Consider the following 17,620-nt stretch of genomic DNA (forward strand, 5'->3'; position numbering starts at 1 on the left):
GTGATGGGTAGATACTATGTTCCCTGTTCTTTGCCACCACAAAAGTACTGCTAGCAGTTAAAGGCGTCCCAAAAGTCTTAGTGCAGTTTTAAGTTTAAACTCTTTTGTATCAGTTACTTGCTTAACCATGTTATCATAACTAACATACCACCACTCACCTGAGAGCAAATCCTAATAATAAATTATAAATTATAAATCCTAATAATACTTTTGTATCAGTTACTTCATATCCCCTATCCAGCCTATAAGTTCCATTAGAGTTATTCACTCTTAGGAGAGTAAGCTTACAAAGTGCAGGCACCTCTTTATAAATGATTGTTGCATTGAATATTCTAATTTAAACCAAAATAAAAAGAATTTATGTTTTTGTTCCACATATCAAACATTCCCACTATGCACCGGGAAAAAAGCCCACTGTCCTCAGTCCACTACAATTTACCTTCATTCCTAATTTACATTTGAGATGCAGTGGCATGTTACTTTCAGATATTTCAGGTGTAGCTGACCATTGGTACAGTTGAAAGAATGAAGCTGGGAATAAAACACTTGCATAAGCTGATCTACAAGAATTCACGGACCGCACAGCAAGCTGAAAAAACAAACAAATAGCCAATGGATTTACACAAAATGATACCAAGAAAGCTAATATTTTAATATCTTAAGATTTAGGTAGTTATATGAAATTACAGTACACGAACACTATGCTTTAATAGTTTTATACATATAAAAACACAATCTAGCACTAACTGAAGGTGTCCCACAGGGCTATCCTGGACCCTTTTCCTTTCTCCCGCTATACTACATAACTCTTTGATGTCATTATCTTCCATGGACTTAATTATCATCTCCATGTTGAGATTGTCAAATCTAATTATCTGGCCCTAACCTCTAATTTTATTTACAGTTTCTCATCTCCAACTGCCTTTCAGACATCTCAGACTGTATTTCCAGTAGACACCATAAACGCAACATGTCCCAAACTAAATTCATTATCTTTCCCACTATATTTTCCCTCCCTTCCAAGTTTCCCCCTTTACAGTTGTTTTTGGGGGGTTTTTTGGTTTGGTTGTTTGTTTATTTGGGGTTGTTGTTTTTTTTTTGCGGGGCAATGAGGGTTAAGTGACTTGCCCAGGGTCACACAGCTATTATGTGTTAAGTGTCTGGGGTCAGATTTGAACTCAAGTCCTCCAAAATCCAGGGCCAGTGCTTTATCCACTGTGCCACCTAGTTTTCACCCCCCCCCCATTACTGTTGAGAGGAACACCATCTTCTTAGTTCCCTAAGTTCAAAACCTAGGGGTAATCCTCAATTTCTCACCCTCTTCTACCTTCTTGCCCTATATGCAATCTGTCATCAAAGCCTGTTGAATTTCCCTTTGCAACATCTCTCAGATACATCCCCTTCTCTCCTCTGATACTGCCACCACCCTGGTGCAGGCACTCATCACCTTATGCTTGGATTATTATAATACCTGCTGGTTGGTCTGCCTGTCACAAGTCTCTCCACTCTCCAGTCCATCATCCATTTAGCCACCAAAGTGATTTTCCTAAAGCATCATATCACCCCCACACTCAATAAACTCCAGTATGGGCCAGCTAGGTGGCGCAGTGGATAAAGCACCGGCTCTGCATTCGGGAGAACCTGAGTTCAAATGTGACCTCAGACACTTGACCCTTACTAGCTGTGTGACCCTGGGCAAGTCACTTAACCCTCATAGCCCCACAAAACAAACAAACAAAAAGACTCAAAGCTGACTCTCTAACCATTATTCCATGCTATCACCCACAATCCACCTCCAGAATCAAATACAAAGTTTTTTGTTTGGTGTTCGAAGTCCTTTATAATCTACTCCCTGCCCCACCCCCTACACTATATAACTTTTCAATCTTATTACACTTTACCCACCTCCACATACTCTTCCATCAAGTGACACTCACCTCCTTGTTCTTTCTTGAACAAGAGACTCCAGGCACTTTGCTGACTCAATCCTTGGAATGTTCTCCCTCCTCATTTCCACCTCTTGGCTTCTTTCAAGTCCCAGCTAAAGCCCTGTGGTTTTTTTTTTTGTTGTTTTTTTTGTTTTTGCAAGGCAGTGGGGGTTAAGTGACTTGCCCAGAGTCATACAGCTAGTAAGTGTCAAGTGTCTGAGGCTGGATTTGAACTCAGGTACTCCTGAATCCAAGGCCGGTGCTTTATCCACTGCGCCACCTAGCTGCCCCCTAAAGCCCTTTATTCTACAGAAAGCCTCTTAATTCTGGCACCTCCCTTCTGCTGACTATTTCCACCTTATCCTATATATCGCTTGTTTGTGCATATTTGTTTGCATGTTGTCTTCCCCACTGGACTGTGAACTCCTTGAAGACAGGGACTATCTTTTGCCTCTTTTTAATCCCCATTGTGCTAAGCACAATGTCTGACACATAGCAGGCACTTAATAAATGTTGATTGACTAACTGGCATGGCTCAAGTTAGCTCTGTTTGGGGAAAATTTGGTTTGTTTGAAAAGAAGATTATATTTTAGAACATTTCAGATGAAAAAAGTTGCATTCACTTGCATTTTTCACCTCGTCAACAATGAATTCGGATTAAGATCTTTGAATGATTTCCTTTGCTTTTATATTTGATCTGATAAATTAATTTTAACTTACACCTCTTTCAGATGGGTCAAGCCAGAGTTCCTCACTAATTCGAGCTAAAGCATGGATTGCTCTCCCGAACACTGTAGAGAAAAAGGACAATGGTCTTTAAATTCTTTTCCTGTCATTGATGATAAAAATGAAAACAGATTTTACAGATAAGATCATAAATATATCTGATTAAATTCAGAGATTTGTAGCACCTTATTGAAGGGAAGGTGTGGCTGTCCAAAGTAAATCTCACACGATAGATATCGTTTTTTTACCAATTATCACCATTTTATAGAGAATGAAACTAAGGGGGTGAAGTGACTTGCCCAAAGTCACACAAGTTTTTTGTTTGTTTGTTTTGGGGGGCAATGAGGGTTAAGTGACTTGCCCAGGGTCACACAGCTAGTAAGTGTCAAGTGTCTGAGGTCAAATTTGAACTCAGGTCCTCCTGAATCAGGGCCCGGTGCTTTATCCACTGTACCACCTAGCTGCCCCCCAAAGTCACACAAGTTTTAACTAGCTGTTATGATAGATATTCCTATCAAGTATGGGTTGCATTAGATGGCCACTGAGGTTCAATCCAACTCTAAAATTCTGGGATTCTGTGGACACTAGTGCTCTTTACACTGCACTATGGTGTATGGAGTGATAAATCTGAAATCAAGAAGACCTGAGTTTAAATTTGTCTTGAAGGCTCATGTTACAGATCAAGAATATGAGGGGACTTGTCTTCAGTATTACAGAGAGGTGAAGGCTACTGTAGATGGATGAGCTGGGCTCCTTTCCACTGACACAAACAAAATGGTATAGCAAAGAGAGTGTCAAGGACAAGAAGAATTGGGTTTGAATCACAGGAAGCCTTCCCCAGCCCCTCCTAATTCTAGCACCTTCTCTTTTCATTCAGTCGTGTCCAATTTTTCACAACCCCATTTGGGCTCTCCCCAAAGATTCTGGATTTATTTTCTACCTCCTCCAGCACAATTTTACAGATGAAGAAACGGAGGCAAATTAAGTTAAGTGACTTACCCAAGGTCACATAGCTAGTAAGGGTCTTCGGCCAGATTTGAACTCAGGAGGATGTCTTCCTACCTCCAGGCCTGGCTCTCTATCCACTCCCACAGAGCTGCCCTTTCTTTTGTTTTGTTTTGTTTTTGCTGGGCAATTGGGGTTAAGTGACTTGCACAGGGTCACACAGCTAATAAGTATTAAGTGTCTGAGGCCAGATTTGAACTCAGGTCCTCCTGAATCCAGGGCTGGTGCTCTATCCACTGTTCCACCTAGCTGCCCCCTAGAGCTGCCCTTTCTTTTAATGATTTCCTATTTATCCTGTCTGTAAGCTTGTTGAATATATATATTTGTTTGCATGTTGTCTCCCTCTATAGATTGTGAGCTATTTGAGGGAAGGGGCTGTTTTTTGTCTCTTTTTGTACCCCCATCCATCAGCATCCTGATTGGCTCATAGTAGGTGATTAATAAATATGCACATACTAGGTGCTGATTGAAATGACAGCTATTATTATTGTCAAGGACACACAGCATTGATGGCAAAGGAAGGATTCAACTACAGGATCATAATTTAAGGTTGGAAGGGGCCACGAAGAAATAAAATACATGCTCCCCCCTCCCTCATTTTACAGAGAGGGTCAGAGAGATGGCAGGTAGGCTGGCGAGCCTAGGATTTTCATATGGGTCCTCGGACTCCCGATCCAATTACTCTTTGGAACAGGAAAGAAGCTTGTGGAGCATGGACTGCAAACCTCCCATTCTACAGAGGAGGCAAACTGAGGCCCAGGGAGGTTAAATCACTTCCCTAAGGACACACAGCGCCAGAATCCCAACCGGGGTCGGGTCATCAAAGAATCATTTACTATGGCAGCTGACTTGACGAACTCATTAAGTCTAGCCCTCATCATTTTACAGAGGGAGAAACTGAGGCAGCCCTCGGTGGGGCTGGGTACCCTGGACTTAGGACGGCGGCTGCACCTTTCACGTGGTGGCCGTCCATCTCGCACTTCATCTTCTCCGAGGTGGGCAGCCGAGACCCGGGTCCAGTCCTAAAGAAGGCCTCCTCAGCGCGAGCGGCGACGCCTGGCGCGTGCTCAGAAGCGCCCCGCGCTTCCCGCTCTTTCGGAGCCGGGCCCCGCCCCTCAAATTTCCGGTCACCTGTTTCCACGCGCGTCCTCGCTTCGCTTGCCAGGTAATCGAGACCTCTCCGGGCCACCGTCGCCGCCTCGAAGCCGGAGTTCGCTTTCATTGGCCAAGCCTTCGGTGGGCGGGTTCCTGGGGTGGCTGAGGAAGGAGGCGGCGGAGACGGTTGCTGTGGCGGAGCGGGGCCGGTGACAGGATGGTGAGAGCGACGGCCCGCGGAACAGTCCCAATTGAGGGGGGAGACGGGAAGAGGGAGGAGGCGGAGGGAAAGAGCGAAGGCCGCGGCTGGCGGGAATGGAAGCGGAGGGAGGATCCGGAGCCGGTTCCGGCCCTGTCAGGCCCTGGCGCCCGAGCGGCGTGGCCCCAGGGAGCGGAGCGGAGCGGAGGGGTGTCTCCCATTCGGCTCCTGGGCAGGTCCCCTGCACGGCCCGGGACCGAGGTGCCTCGTCCGCCCCTCCTCCGGTCAGCTGTTCCTCCCGAGTCACGGGACCTGCGCCCCCGCCCCCACCCCTGCTCCGAGGGTCACTGGCCGGGGAGGCCGGACGCTGGGGTCCGCCGCGTCACATGACCACTCACCCACCCTGAGGCACCTCTCCCTCCCGGGGGCCTTATCAGTAAAATGTACGGGCTGGGGCAGGAGACAGGCCCGAAGGCCTCCAGGGTCCCTTCCAGCCGTGACAGCCCGATGTCCTCCGTGACTTAGGGGCGAGCCCCTTCCCCTGGGGCTTCAAGTTTTCCTTGCCAGTAAAATGAAAGGCCATTGACTGAGAACAGAGGGGATTTAGGGATAATGTAGCCCAGTCTCTCATTGTGCAGAGGAGGGGGAAAAAGAAAAAGAAAAGAAAAGTAGCAGAGCTGAGGTTCGAACCCCGATGCTCTCAGATTCCAGATCCAGCATTGTTTCCCCTGCTGGTCCCTTCCGGGTATAAAAGCCTCTCTGGAACTTACCTCAAAGGCCTTTTGGGTAAGGGGCTTCAAACCTTTTATATCTCTTCCCCAAATGTCAGTTTTGTTCGAAGCCTCCGAGATTTCCTGGATAGCTCAGTATTGCAAAGAAATCCTGCCACCTGGGCCATACATTCTATGAAAAAAGGTCTTTTCATAGAGTAGAAGGAGCACTGGGGTTTGGGGAAGAACTGGGCTCTTGTGGTGACTCTGCTGTTTTCTGCCTGGCTAACTTTGGGCAAGTTCCCTTCTCAGACCCTCAGTTTGCTCACCTGTGAAATAAGGGATTTGGGACAAATCAGTTCTTACCCTTTCTTATGCCCTGGATTCCTTTGGCTGTATGGTGAAGCCTATGGACCCCTTCTGACAATGATATCTTGAATGTGTAAGTTAAAATATATAGTATTGTAAAGGAAACAAGTTATATGGGGAAAGTTGGTGTTTTTTTTTTTAAGGGATCCTGGAGTAGATGACTTTCAAGATGCATTCGATTTTTAAATCCTGGCATTATTGGGGGTAAATTCATCTTTCCATCAGTATATGCTTCTGCCATTGGAATTACAGAAGTATTAAGCAGTAATCAACTCTGGTCTTCCTAAATCAGTGTGGTTCATAACCCTACGTCCATAGACCACCAAGGGATCTAACCAAGAGATTTCAAAGGGCCCATTAAGTTGGATGGGAAGAAAATTACAATCTATGTTCACTGGTTTCTAACTCACATTTAACAATTCTCTCAAGTATTTAAAAGCATTTTTTTCTGAGAAAGGGTCCATAGGCTTTACTAGTTTGCCAAAAGGTGGGTCCATGACACAAAAAAAGTTAAAACTTGTCTTAAGTCAACAGTTATAGTAATTGACAACTATGTACCATTTTAAGATTTTCAGAGTTTCATGAAAATACATGAACTCATTTGTTTAAGAAGTTAAAATAAGTCCTAGCTTTTTTAGGGCCTGTTAGAGTAACCTAAATATCCTTTCTATTTGTATCACTATGAGGTTAAATTGTATTCCCATACAAGTATATAACTTACATTTTAAAATTTATTGAGATGTATGCAATCTACCTTGCCTTTTTTTTTTTAAGTAGATTGAGCGGGGGCAGCTAGGTGGCACAGTGGATAAAGCACTTAACCCTGGATTCAGGAAGACCTGAGTTCAAATTTAGCCTCAGACACTTGACACTAGCTGTGTGACCCTGGACCGATCACTTAACCCTCATTGCCCCACAGAAAAATAAAAATAAAGTAGATTGAGGGTAGAACTGGATGACAAAGTTTTAAACTCAGACTTAGTAAGTGGGTCTTAATCCTGGTTTTGGTTGTTACCTCCAAATTGAATTGCTTCTACGTTGCTAGAAGCCTTATAATAATATAGGTCCTTTTGGGGTCTCAATTTTCTCTTGGTAAAATGAAGGCACTGAATTAGTTGGTGGCAATTTGTATTTTTTCTTATATTGCTCTCCTTTGATGCAAAAGGAAAAATAACATTGCACAATGACAATGAAAAAGCTTTTCATGGGGGAGAGGAAATAAGAAATAGACCATATTTTTTTTTCAAAGTCTTAAATCTAATAGCTAAGGATCACTACATCTGCAACTACAGAGTATTTATCACATTAATTAGAAAATGAGCACATAGCATTTTTAGATAACTAAATTGGAGCATCATTTTTTATTTGAAGCTAGAGGGAGAATTAGGCTACTTGTAACCTTAGCCAATACCTTTATGCTGTAAAGCTCTTCATTTGCCACAGAGGACAGGGAAAATTCAATATTCACATACATGCTTCATATAGAATATTAGGATTTTGTGAAGAATAAGCTTATATGCTAGACAAATTTTCCTTGTTTTTGTAATGATCTTCCTTGTCCAGCTCCCTCACCCCCACCACATCTGGAGAAGAGGAGAGATTGTTTTATTTTTGCCTTTGTAACTTGAAATACCAATAGAGCAACTTGAAAGTTATAAATGCTTAATGAATGTTTCTTGGATTGGATTAGATTCAAAAGGTATTTAAGTAGCTTGTTCCTGGTCTTAGAAGAATAGAGACTTGGTCCTGTGATTTTACTGACTTAGGGAACTCTTAGGTGAAGAAATTCCCTCTTATCAGTTGGGGGCTGTACCTTCTTTACAACATATAATAAAAGAGAATTGCCTAGAACAGCAGTTCTCAAAGTGTGTTTCGTGCACCCCTGGTGGTCCCCAAGGTCAAAACTATTTTCATTGTAATTTGCTTTTTAAAATACACATCCCTTTTCCCACTACATATCTGTTTGAGGCCAGATTTTCTTCATACTTTGACCAAAACAACACATTGTATCAGATTGAATGCAGAGCAGATAATGATAATCTAACTGTCTTCTATTAAGTCAAACATTGAACATATTTACAAAAATAAGTAAAATAGTGCCACTCTTCTCACCAAAATTTTTTTCTATTAAAAATGTGTTTTTAATGTTACTATCTAATGGGTTTTATTGTTGGTATAAACTAAACATTACTAAACATTTTTTTAATATAGCAGTTTTAATTTCTAATATAATATCAATAACCAAAAGCTCTTTGGAGTCCTTAATAATTTTTATGTGTTTAAAGGGTTCCTGAGACCAAAACATTTGAGAACTGATGGCCTAGAGCACTGGTTGTGTGTGACTTGCCCAAAGTCACATAGCTAGTACATGAACAGAGTGCTAGACTTGAACCTAGATCCTCCTACCTTTAAAGCCAGTGCCCATTCCACTATGCAACAATGCTTTTCATCATGATGTGTATAATAAATGGTAGACCTCTGACCCCAATATCATTTGGCAACAGTTAATATCATATAGCACTAGTTCAAGGTTACAGTATTACTAAGTCAGTGCCTTTTGGAAGCATAATTGATTATTTAGCACCATATGAATCTACAAACACAAGTTCCAGTAATGTGACCATTAATGAGAATGTCTCCAAATTTGCCACCTCAAATTCTAGATTGAACTGAAAGCCAAGGGCAATCAATCTGGACTACAGATCTAAGGGACCACTGGGGGAAACAGGGTTGGAAAGAATTTGTAGCATAGTGTTAAAAAGGAAAAATAACCCTCAATCCAGTTTATTTCATAAGATTAAAATGGTTTGGTATCATTTGGAGCATGGTGTGAGCAAAGCTGATTTTTTTTTTAACATTTTCCTTCATAACACTCAGAATTCATTAACAGTTTGCATATTTATTTGGCTAAAGGTTTTAAAATTTTATTTTCTTTTGCTTTCTTTTGTTTAACATTGGTCATGTTTCACCCTTTTTTTCATCCCCCTGTCTGCAATCAACTTCTTCATTCCAATAAGGCTGGGCACAGAGTAAGTTTCTTCTTGTAGCTCCTACTAACATTGGTGGTGGGTGACTGACTCAAAGCTATTAGATCATCTTAATGAGGTACAGATTTCTGAACTTTTATTGTTGGTATGTTGTTCTTGGGGTTCTCACCCTTACTGTATCTATCAGGGAGAGGTAAATGACTTAATTCTGACACCATAACTAATTGGGTTGTAGGCTATCATTAGCTGTAACTTCTGTTTTAAAATACACTAGACTCCTGCTATAACATGACTTGCTGAAGTATGAAATTAGAGATAAAGTGAAACTCATTCAAGGACACTTTGTACTAGCAGAAATACACATTATAACATTGTTTCATCTACTCTGTACCATAGCATGGATTACAGGGATACTGTTATAACAAGATTCTAGTGTACTTCTCCACTACTTTGGGTTTATCTTTTTGTATAATGATATGTATGTTTCCATCCTGTTAATCCCTTACTCTGGTCCAAGTATGCATACCTTGAGGATAATAATAATGTATTTCATATCATATGCTAGCCTATTGAGGTCATTTATAAGGAAATTATCATGATGACATAGCATTATTTTCAGTCTGTTTAAGGTAAATAGCCCATTCTTAGAAAAATACATACTTTTTGAATGTTATAGGAGCAAAGGCTTTTGTGATTTTTGTTTTTGAGGAGTTCTGGGTGTCTTTTTTATATGACCATCTATTTTTTGTCATTTCTCAAAATGCCAGTTTGCCACTCCCTATGTATTTCAACCCTGACCTGAAGGGACCAACTGTCCTCTCAGGTGAAGATTTTTTGCTCCCCAGACACCTCTGTACTCTCTTCAGGGAGAGCAAAAGGATGCAAGTGGTTATTAGCCATTTGTGCACCAAGATCTGGATTGAAACAATCCCACTGGTTCAGGCCATTGAGTTATTACACCAACTAAAATAATATTACTTCTCTTTTTCAAAAAGAAGCTTACTTAACAAAAAATAATGGCATGGAAATTTTGTCAACCCCTGTCACTTTGCTGTCACTCCCATGTTCTGGTAACAGTTCATTTTGCTTTGCAGCCATTTTGATTTTTGTTGCATAATGAAATCCAGCTGCTTTCCGTGATCATTTTTATTTGCATGAATAACTAATTTACAAAGTTTGTGGTGACAAGTGTTTGCACACATCTCAAATCTCCTACATTGAAAAATTTTAACAACTTTAGAAATGAATTAAAAATTCAGCCTTTTTAGAAATAGTTATGGGAAAGGGTATGTGTATATATTATATATACATACACATATATATGTATCACCTATACATATAATTTTTTTAGTTAGAATGTGAGAGGGTAGGACAATTGGTTTCTTTGTACCTACTTGAATAAATTGATTTCATGGCCCTATGGAAAGCATGTAAATTTAACCTTTCTCAAAGACCTCCTTGACAGTGTTTCATGAGGGAACAAAAGGAAATAATGCTTTGTGTGTGGAACCTTTGGAAAACCAAAATAAAATTGCATGACTATTACTATTATAGTGATTATTTTCTTGCTTTTTAATGTCATAGTATCCAAGCTTTTCTTGAAAGACATGTAATTATAATCAATTTCTCTTGTAAATTAATAGCTCAGCAAAGGAAAGTGGTTAACTTTTAGGAGCTAGTATACTTGAAAAAATTTGGAAAATGCTATGTTGCATTTGGGATTATAACTGAGGTAACTAAGCAGATAAAACAGGTGAGAAGGAAAATGAAAACTATAGGGGAATATGGCATAAAAACATCAGTTTACCATTCGTGTTTTTTCATAGGGATTAAAGGAGGAGAAGCTAGACCTGTGGCATTTGCTATCTATTGAATATGGTTTTGCCTCATGTAACGTCTTGTCTGATATATGTTATTATTTCACACCCTGACACCTAACAAGTTGGTGTTAGTATTAGGAGACCTGCACATCCCCCACCGATGTAACAGTCTGCCAGCTAAGTTCAAAAAACTGCTGGTACCCGGAAAAATCCAGCACATTCTCTGCACTGGAAACCTTTGCACCAAAGAAAGTTATGACTACCTAAAGACTCTAGCTGGAGATGTTCACATTGTTAGAGGAGACTTTGATGAGGTAACGTATTTTTACTGTTTCTTTTTATCTAGTTTGTTGGACATAGTTTTAACTAAACTTTTAAAAATTGATGTCAATTAAAAATGATTTTGCTTTTCTTTTTCTGAATTTGCCATAATTTCAATTGTATCTAAATCAAATGGTTCAGCCAGAGAGCCAGCCATGGCTCTGGTAATGAATGCCAAGAGAAAGGATAGGGCTTAGAAGACTCGGGTTCCAGGCCCAGCCCTTTTGTGGAGCAGTTGTATGACATTTGGCAAGGAGAGGCTTGTTCTAAAATACCCAGAAGGCCTCTTCTGGCACTTATATTTTGTGATTCTGATGTGAAGAATTGGTATTTCAGCTGTTTGGAAATTACTGAGAATGCATACATACATTTTCCCCATATGGTAGGGAAATGAAATTGGTGGCTTGAGTAATACTTCCTTTGTATCAGGGAAGGGCTGGAAGTGACTAATGACAATGTCAATGAAAAGCAGTGATGCATGCCTCTTTCCTGTTGGAGGAAAGGTGGCTGGCTGAGACCTCAATAACCATCATTCCCAGCTCTGTGCCATATCTTTTCTACATGGTTCATCATAATCATGGTATTTTTTTTCTAGATATTCATTAATCATTTTGATAATATATTTGAGCATTTTCTCAGGAATCAAAGTGAAGAACATTGGCCTATACTGAAGTTTGCTCAATCCATTCTCTTCCCTTTAAAAAAAAATGTACTTTTATAACACTTTTAGAAGCCCTCCTGTCTTCTCCAATCCTACAAATATTAACGACAATCATTCAGCAGTCACATCTGCCAGTTCTTTTAGTGTGTTATAGGCTGAGCCTGACTCAGGCTGATCCCTGGATAGTTTTGGTCTGAAATTGGAACAGAATGAGACACTGGTAACCAACCTAACAATTAACAAAAGAAGGTTTACTTGGCCATAGCAAAGGAAAGACAATTAGAGCAGAGAAAGAATTTTTATCCAGGCTTTATCTGTCATTCAGCTGAGTACATGCTATCCAAACTGCTGCTCTCTGGTCACAAACAAGAGGAAGGAGCTCCAGTCCTTCCTCCCTTGGCTATTTTATATCCAGACATCCAGGAAGCTACATCAGTGTCCCCAGTTTTAGTCACCTGAGCCAATTAAATCCTGGCATAATTTCCTTACCTTTTAAGGAAACTGAGCGAATTTACATGGGGGGAGAGGAGAGAGTATATTAGGATATCGCTCCCCACTATATCACTAGGGTGATAATTCATGTGGACCAGATCACTGGAATGCATCATCAAGGGTAGCTGAGTGCTCTTTATTATTTCCTCACTTATATTGGCTATCAATTCTCTGTTAGGTGTGTGTGTGTGTGTGTGTGTGTGTGTGTGTGTGTGTGTGTGAGTGTGAGAGAGAGAGAGAGAGACAAAAGTCAGAAAAAAACACAAAAGCAAAATGGAAATTCATCCACTCACTGTTCTTATAATCATGCCATCTACTTCAAACAATGGTTTTTATTCTTTTTTGGAGTCTTTTCTTCTCTGTCTCCCTCCTCATATGACTTTTTTAAACCATTATTGTCCTGGATTATCTTGCCAACCTTCTGAGATTTAGCATCCCTGACATTGTTCTCAGACGACCAGGCTGTACATTTTTTTTTATCACCTTGTTAGCTTCACTCGTTTCCATATTTTGTACATTTTTTTAAAAATCTAGGTTGGTTAGTGAGTTGTTGGTACATATCATTTTTTTTTAAGAAAACTCATTTTTATTCCTCATCAGAATTTTTCTCTTTGTGCTTTCAAAATTTCATTCTGCACAGTTTCCTAACCCATATGGTTTGACCTTCCTTGTAAAAAATTAGCCCGTGTAATATTCTCTAAACCCTTTTGAAATCTGCTCTCTTAAAATCTAGTGCATATCAAACTATGCCCAGCTTCCTTCTCCTGTGTAACAAACTCCAGGAGAGATTGCTTTCTCTCCAAGCTTTCAATCATTTCCACCCTAGCACCAATTCCTCCCTGTTAGTGAGAATCAGATCTGGGATGGAATTCTTTCTTGCTGGTTTCTTTACCTTTTGAAGAACTAAATTATCATTAAGGTAAATCACGACGTTATGTTAGATGCTGTGCTTTTGGCAGCTCTAACAGATGTCTGGATACTTGAAGTTCTCCATAACTACTGTATCTTGCCTTTGTGCTAGGCTCATAATGTTTCCTGAACTCACCCCATTGATCTGCCTTAATTTTTTCACTCAAGTATAAGTTCTTAATATCCAGTGCTACACCATGCACACCACTTCCCCTTATTACCTACCCTGTTTTTTTAAATAAAAGGTGCCTATTCAGAGCCACAACCTGGTGGGCCTTATCCCACCAAGTATCTGTACCTATACTCTCAAATTGGCCTTAAAGTGAGTTTAATAGAGAAAAAGACAATATAACATTCAAGTTCACTTTTCTAAATGATTTGTCAACCTTTTCTATGTTTTTTCTTGGAGACATCCAGCAGTATAAACTAATTTCTGTTAACAAACATTTTTAAATGTTTAAAAAAATTTTTTTAATATGTAACTGTTTAAATAATAAACAAAATTTATTTAGTGTCTACTATATGAAAGGCTGTGTATCTAAAATAAAAATATAAACATTTGACATAATACTCTTAATTTATTGAAAAATGGCTGGTTTTTTAAAAATATGTCAGTATTTCTAAAATGCATGTGCATTCTCTATGTTTGTTTGTTTCATTTTTTCCCTTAGAATCTGAATTATCCAGAACAGAAGGTGGTGACTGTTGGGCAGTTCAAAATTGGTTTGATCCATGGACATCAAGTAATTCCATGGGGCGATATGGCCAGCTTAGCATTGCTACAAAGGCAGTTTGATGTGGACATTCTCATTTCAGGACACACACACAAATTTGAGGCCTTTGAACATGAAAATAAATTCTACATTAATCCAGGATCTGCCACTGGAGCATATAATGCTCTGGAAACGTGAGTAGTAATAATGTTATTTTTGATTCTCAGTGCTTTATTAGCATTAAACTGAAACTCACAGAGGAAGAAAAAATGAAACCAGTTGCACAACACTGATCTTCCTTTGCTGAGAAACTTACTTTTCCTCTTCACAAAATGCATTTGAAATATTTTTTTAAATAATAATAAACATTTTTAACATTTTCATTTAAAGTTTTGAATTCCAAATTTTATCCCTTCTTCCCCTCACCCTTCCCTGAGGTGGTAAGCAATCAGATATAGATAATGCATGTGTAGTTATGTAAAACATTACCATATTAATGATCTTGTATCAGAAAATTTGACTAAAAGAAAAAATGAAAGAGTGAAAAAAAGCATGCTTCAGTCTGTGTTCAATCAATATCATTTCTTTCTTTGGAGGTGGATAGTATGTTTTATCATTAGTCCTTTGGAATTGTCTTGGATCATTGTATTGTTGAGAATAGTTGTCATTCACAGTTCTTCATCAAACTATATTGCTTGTCACTGTGCACATAGTTCACCTGATTCTGTTCACTTTCACTATATATCAGTTCATATAAATCTTTCCAGGCCTTTCTGAAATTGTCCTGCTTGTCATTTCTTATAGCACAATAATATTCCATCACCATCATATACCACAGCCTGTTTAGCCATTCCTCAACTAATGGACATCCCTTTGATTTCCAATTCTTAGCCACCACAAAAAGAGCTGCTGTATTTTTGTACAAATAGGTCTTTTTCTCTTTTGGGGATGTCTTTGGGATATAAACCTAGTAGTGGTATTGCAGGATCAAAGGGTATGCACAGTTTTATAACCCTTTGGGCATAATTCAAAATACACACTGCACTTTTTAAAATAAATTTTTATTGATGTTTTTGCTTTACATCATCAGAATTTCTCACAGGATCACTCCCATTCCCCCCTGCCAGTAAACTCTTTCTTTTATCAAATAATATATTTAAAGAAAAAAAAGAAAAGGGAAAAATCAGAAAAGTAATCAATACATTGGGAAAAAAATCTGAAAAGTATGCAGTGTACCACATCCATAAACCTCCCACCTCTGTACAGGAATAGGGTGAGGGTATCTTCTCATATCCCTTCTTTGGGGCCATGCTTGTTCTTTGTCATTTTACAGCATTCATTTTGATTTTTTTGTGTGTGGTTCTTTCCATTGACATTGTTGTAATCATTTTGTATGTTGTTTACTTGACTCTGCTTACTTCACTCTGCATCACACTTACTTTCCATACTTCTTATATTTATCACATCTGTTTGTTACAACACACTGCACATTACATTCATGTACCATAATTTGTTTAGTTACTCCCCAGTCATTGGATATCGACTTTGCCTCCAATTCTTTGCTATCATAAAAAGCACTGTTATAAATATTTTGGTTTATATGGGGACTTTCTTTTTATCAATGACCACCTTGGAATATATATACCTAGTAGTGAAATCACTGGGTCAAAAGGTATAGACATTTGTGTCACTTTATTTGTATAATTCCCAATTACTGTGCTGAGTCACAGCTCCACAAACAAGGTATTAGTATGCCTGTCTTCCCATAACCTCTCCAACATCTTTGCGAGTTTTTGGAGTGTGAGGCAAAACTTCCGTATTGTTTTGATTTTCATTTCTCTAATTGGTGACATGGAGTATTCTTTCATATGATTGTTAATAGTTTACAGCGGTTCTTTTGAGAACTATTTATCATATCCTTTACACATCTGTAAGGGCTGATTATCTTTTTAATTTGAGGATTTGCAATCAGATTTATCATTGAATACTATTTCTAAATTGTTAGCTTGAATATGCAAATTTATAGTAATGGTGCTGCTTAAATATAAAGCATTATACCCCTTGACCCAGCAATACCACTACTAGATCTGTATCCCAAAGAGATCATAAAAAAGGAGAAATATACAAAAATATTTATAGCTATTCTTTTTGTGGTGGCAAAGATTTGGAAATTGAGGGGATGCCCATCAATTGGGGAATGGCTAAACAAGTTATGGGATATGAATGTAATGGAATACTATTGTGCTCTAAGAAATAATGAGCAGGCAGATTTCAGAAAAATCTGGAAAGACTTACATGAACTGATGCTGAGTAGAATGAGCAGAACACAGTAACAATAACATTGTGTGACATTCAACTGTGATGGACTTAACTCTTTTCAGCAATAGTTTATCCAAGATAATTCCAAAGGATTCATGATGGAAAATATGCTCCACATCCAGAAAAAGAACTGTGGAGTCTGAATGCAGATTGAAGCATTCAATTTTCACTTTTTTGTGGGGGGGGGGGGGGAGATTTTGGTTTCTTTTTGCTTGTCTTCCCTTTTGTTCTGATTCTTCTTTCACAACATGACTAATGTGGAAATATGTTTAACGTGATTATAACATATAACTTGTATCAGATTGCTTGCTGGCTTGGGAAGGGAGGGAGGGAGGGAGGGAGAAAAATTTGGAACTCAAATCTTAAGAAAATGAATGTTGAAAACCCTTTACATGTAATTAGAAAAAAATAAAATAAAAAACTATTTCAATAAATGAATGAATGTGAAGCATTAACATAACTTTTTTTTTCCCTTTCCAGAAACATCATTCCTTCATTTGTATTGATGGATATCCAGGCTTCTACAGTTGTCACTTATGTCTATCAGCTAATTGGAGATGATGTGAAAGTAGAACGAATTGAATATAAAAAATCCTAAAATGGGCCTTTTGGTGATCTTTTTTTCCATTCCTTTGTTCGAATCAACTAATTGAGCATTCAGAAGCCACAAAATTGTGACATTTTAAAAGTATTATGCATTAAAAACTAATATCTTATTTGGTGATAACTTGCTACAAGCTTCTTGTAAACTATAAGAATGTATTTAGTTTATAGACCATGATTTCTAAAGGAATAACTTGTACCACATGATAAATGGATAAATGGATAAAAAAAAAAAGTTTAGCTCTGTAAATATCTTCAATGTTAACATTCAAGCCTTCGTTACCAACATAGTGCATGAAGAGTTCCATACTGTTTCATTGTATACACTAGCCTTGTCTTTATACTGTAATAAACGCTTACCTTTCACTTATCCTTCCTTGATAACCTGTGTTTTCATATTAAAGCTTGAAAAAATGAGGTAGGGACTCTAGGACATGGTGGTCTCTAATTAGGGTCTCTTTGAGAATGATGCCTGTATGACATGCCTTGGAGGTGTCTCTCTGGTTGTAGTCTTGTTTGGATATAATCATGCTTTCCTCAAACAAAAGATGTTTCTGAAAAGTTATCTGCCAATCAGATTTGTCAATTGAGTCTGAAATTATCTTCATTTAAAAAAATCTGATCCTCAACAGCTGAGCCTTTTTTTTTTTTTAAGTGAGGCAATTGGGGTTAAGTGACTTGCCCAGGGTCACACAGCTAGTAAGTGTTAAGTGTCTGAGGCCGGATTTGAACTCAGGTACTCCTGACTCCAGGGCCAGTGCTC

The 17,620-nt window shown here is 38.9% G+C and overlaps 2 protein-coding genes across 4 annotated transcripts in view; one reads left to right on the plus strand and one right to left on the minus strand.

Moving 5' to 3' along the window:
- The window catches only part of RAD9B (RAD9 checkpoint clamp component B), a 57,114-nt gene extending 45,797 nt beyond the window's left edge, over positions 1-11,317 (minus strand). The window contains exons 1-4 of the mRNA XM_043986312.1: positions 11,303-11,317; positions 4,611-4,773; positions 2,649-2,719; positions 440-589 (exon numbers count right to left, since the gene is read on the minus strand). Coding sequence (XP_043842247.1) covers positions 440-589; positions 2,649-2,719; positions 4,611-4,773; positions 11,303-11,317 — 399 coding nt within the window. The remainder of the gene's footprint in view (positions 1-439; positions 590-2,648; positions 2,720-4,610; positions 4,774-11,302) is intronic.
- On the plus strand, positions 4,830-17,227 carry VPS29 (VPS29 retromer complex component). Of its 3 annotated transcripts, XM_043986363.1 has the most exons (5): positions 4,891-4,974; positions 9,050-9,061; positions 10,962-11,153; positions 13,894-14,129; positions 16,735-17,227. In XM_043986363.1, the coding sequence occupies exons 1-5, from the start codon at positions 4,972-4,974 to the stop codon at positions 16,850-16,852; spliced, it is 561 nt and encodes a 186-aa protein (XP_043842298.1). In that variant the 5' UTR covers positions 4,891-4,971; the 3' UTR covers positions 16,853-17,227. The 3 variants fall into 3 exon arrangements, with proteins under 3 accessions (XP_043842305.1, XP_043842298.1, XP_043842289.1); XM_043986370.1 differs by lacking the exon at positions 9,050-9,061 and having other exon boundaries at positions 4,830-4,974; XM_043986354.1 differs by lacking the exons at positions 4,891-4,974; positions 9,050-9,061 and having other exon boundaries at positions 10,914-11,153.
- Positions 17,228-17,620: the final 393 nt, after the last annotated feature.

Source organism: Dromiciops gliroides, chromosome 1 (genome assembly GCF_019393635.1).
Source record: "Dromiciops gliroides isolate mDroGli1 chromosome 1, mDroGli1.pri, whole genome shotgun sequence".
NCBI classification, from domain to species: domain Eukaryota; kingdom Metazoa; phylum Chordata; class Mammalia; order Microbiotheria; family Microbiotheriidae; genus Dromiciops; species Dromiciops gliroides.

Bases quoted from the DNA above. Each gene is read 5' to 3' on its own strand.
- VPS29 (XM_043986354.1), top strand. From the start codon at position 10,929: ATGTTATTATTTCACACCCTGACACCTAACAAGTTGGTGTTAGTATTA. The intron at 11,154-13,893 runs GTAACGTATTTT...TTTTTCCCTTAG, and splicing joins TTAGAGGAGACTTTGATGAG to AATCTGAATTATCCAGAACA. The intron at 14,130-16,734 runs GTGAGTAGTAAT...TTCCCTTTCCAG, and splicing joins GCATATAATGCTCTGGAAAC to AAACATCATTCCTTCATTTG.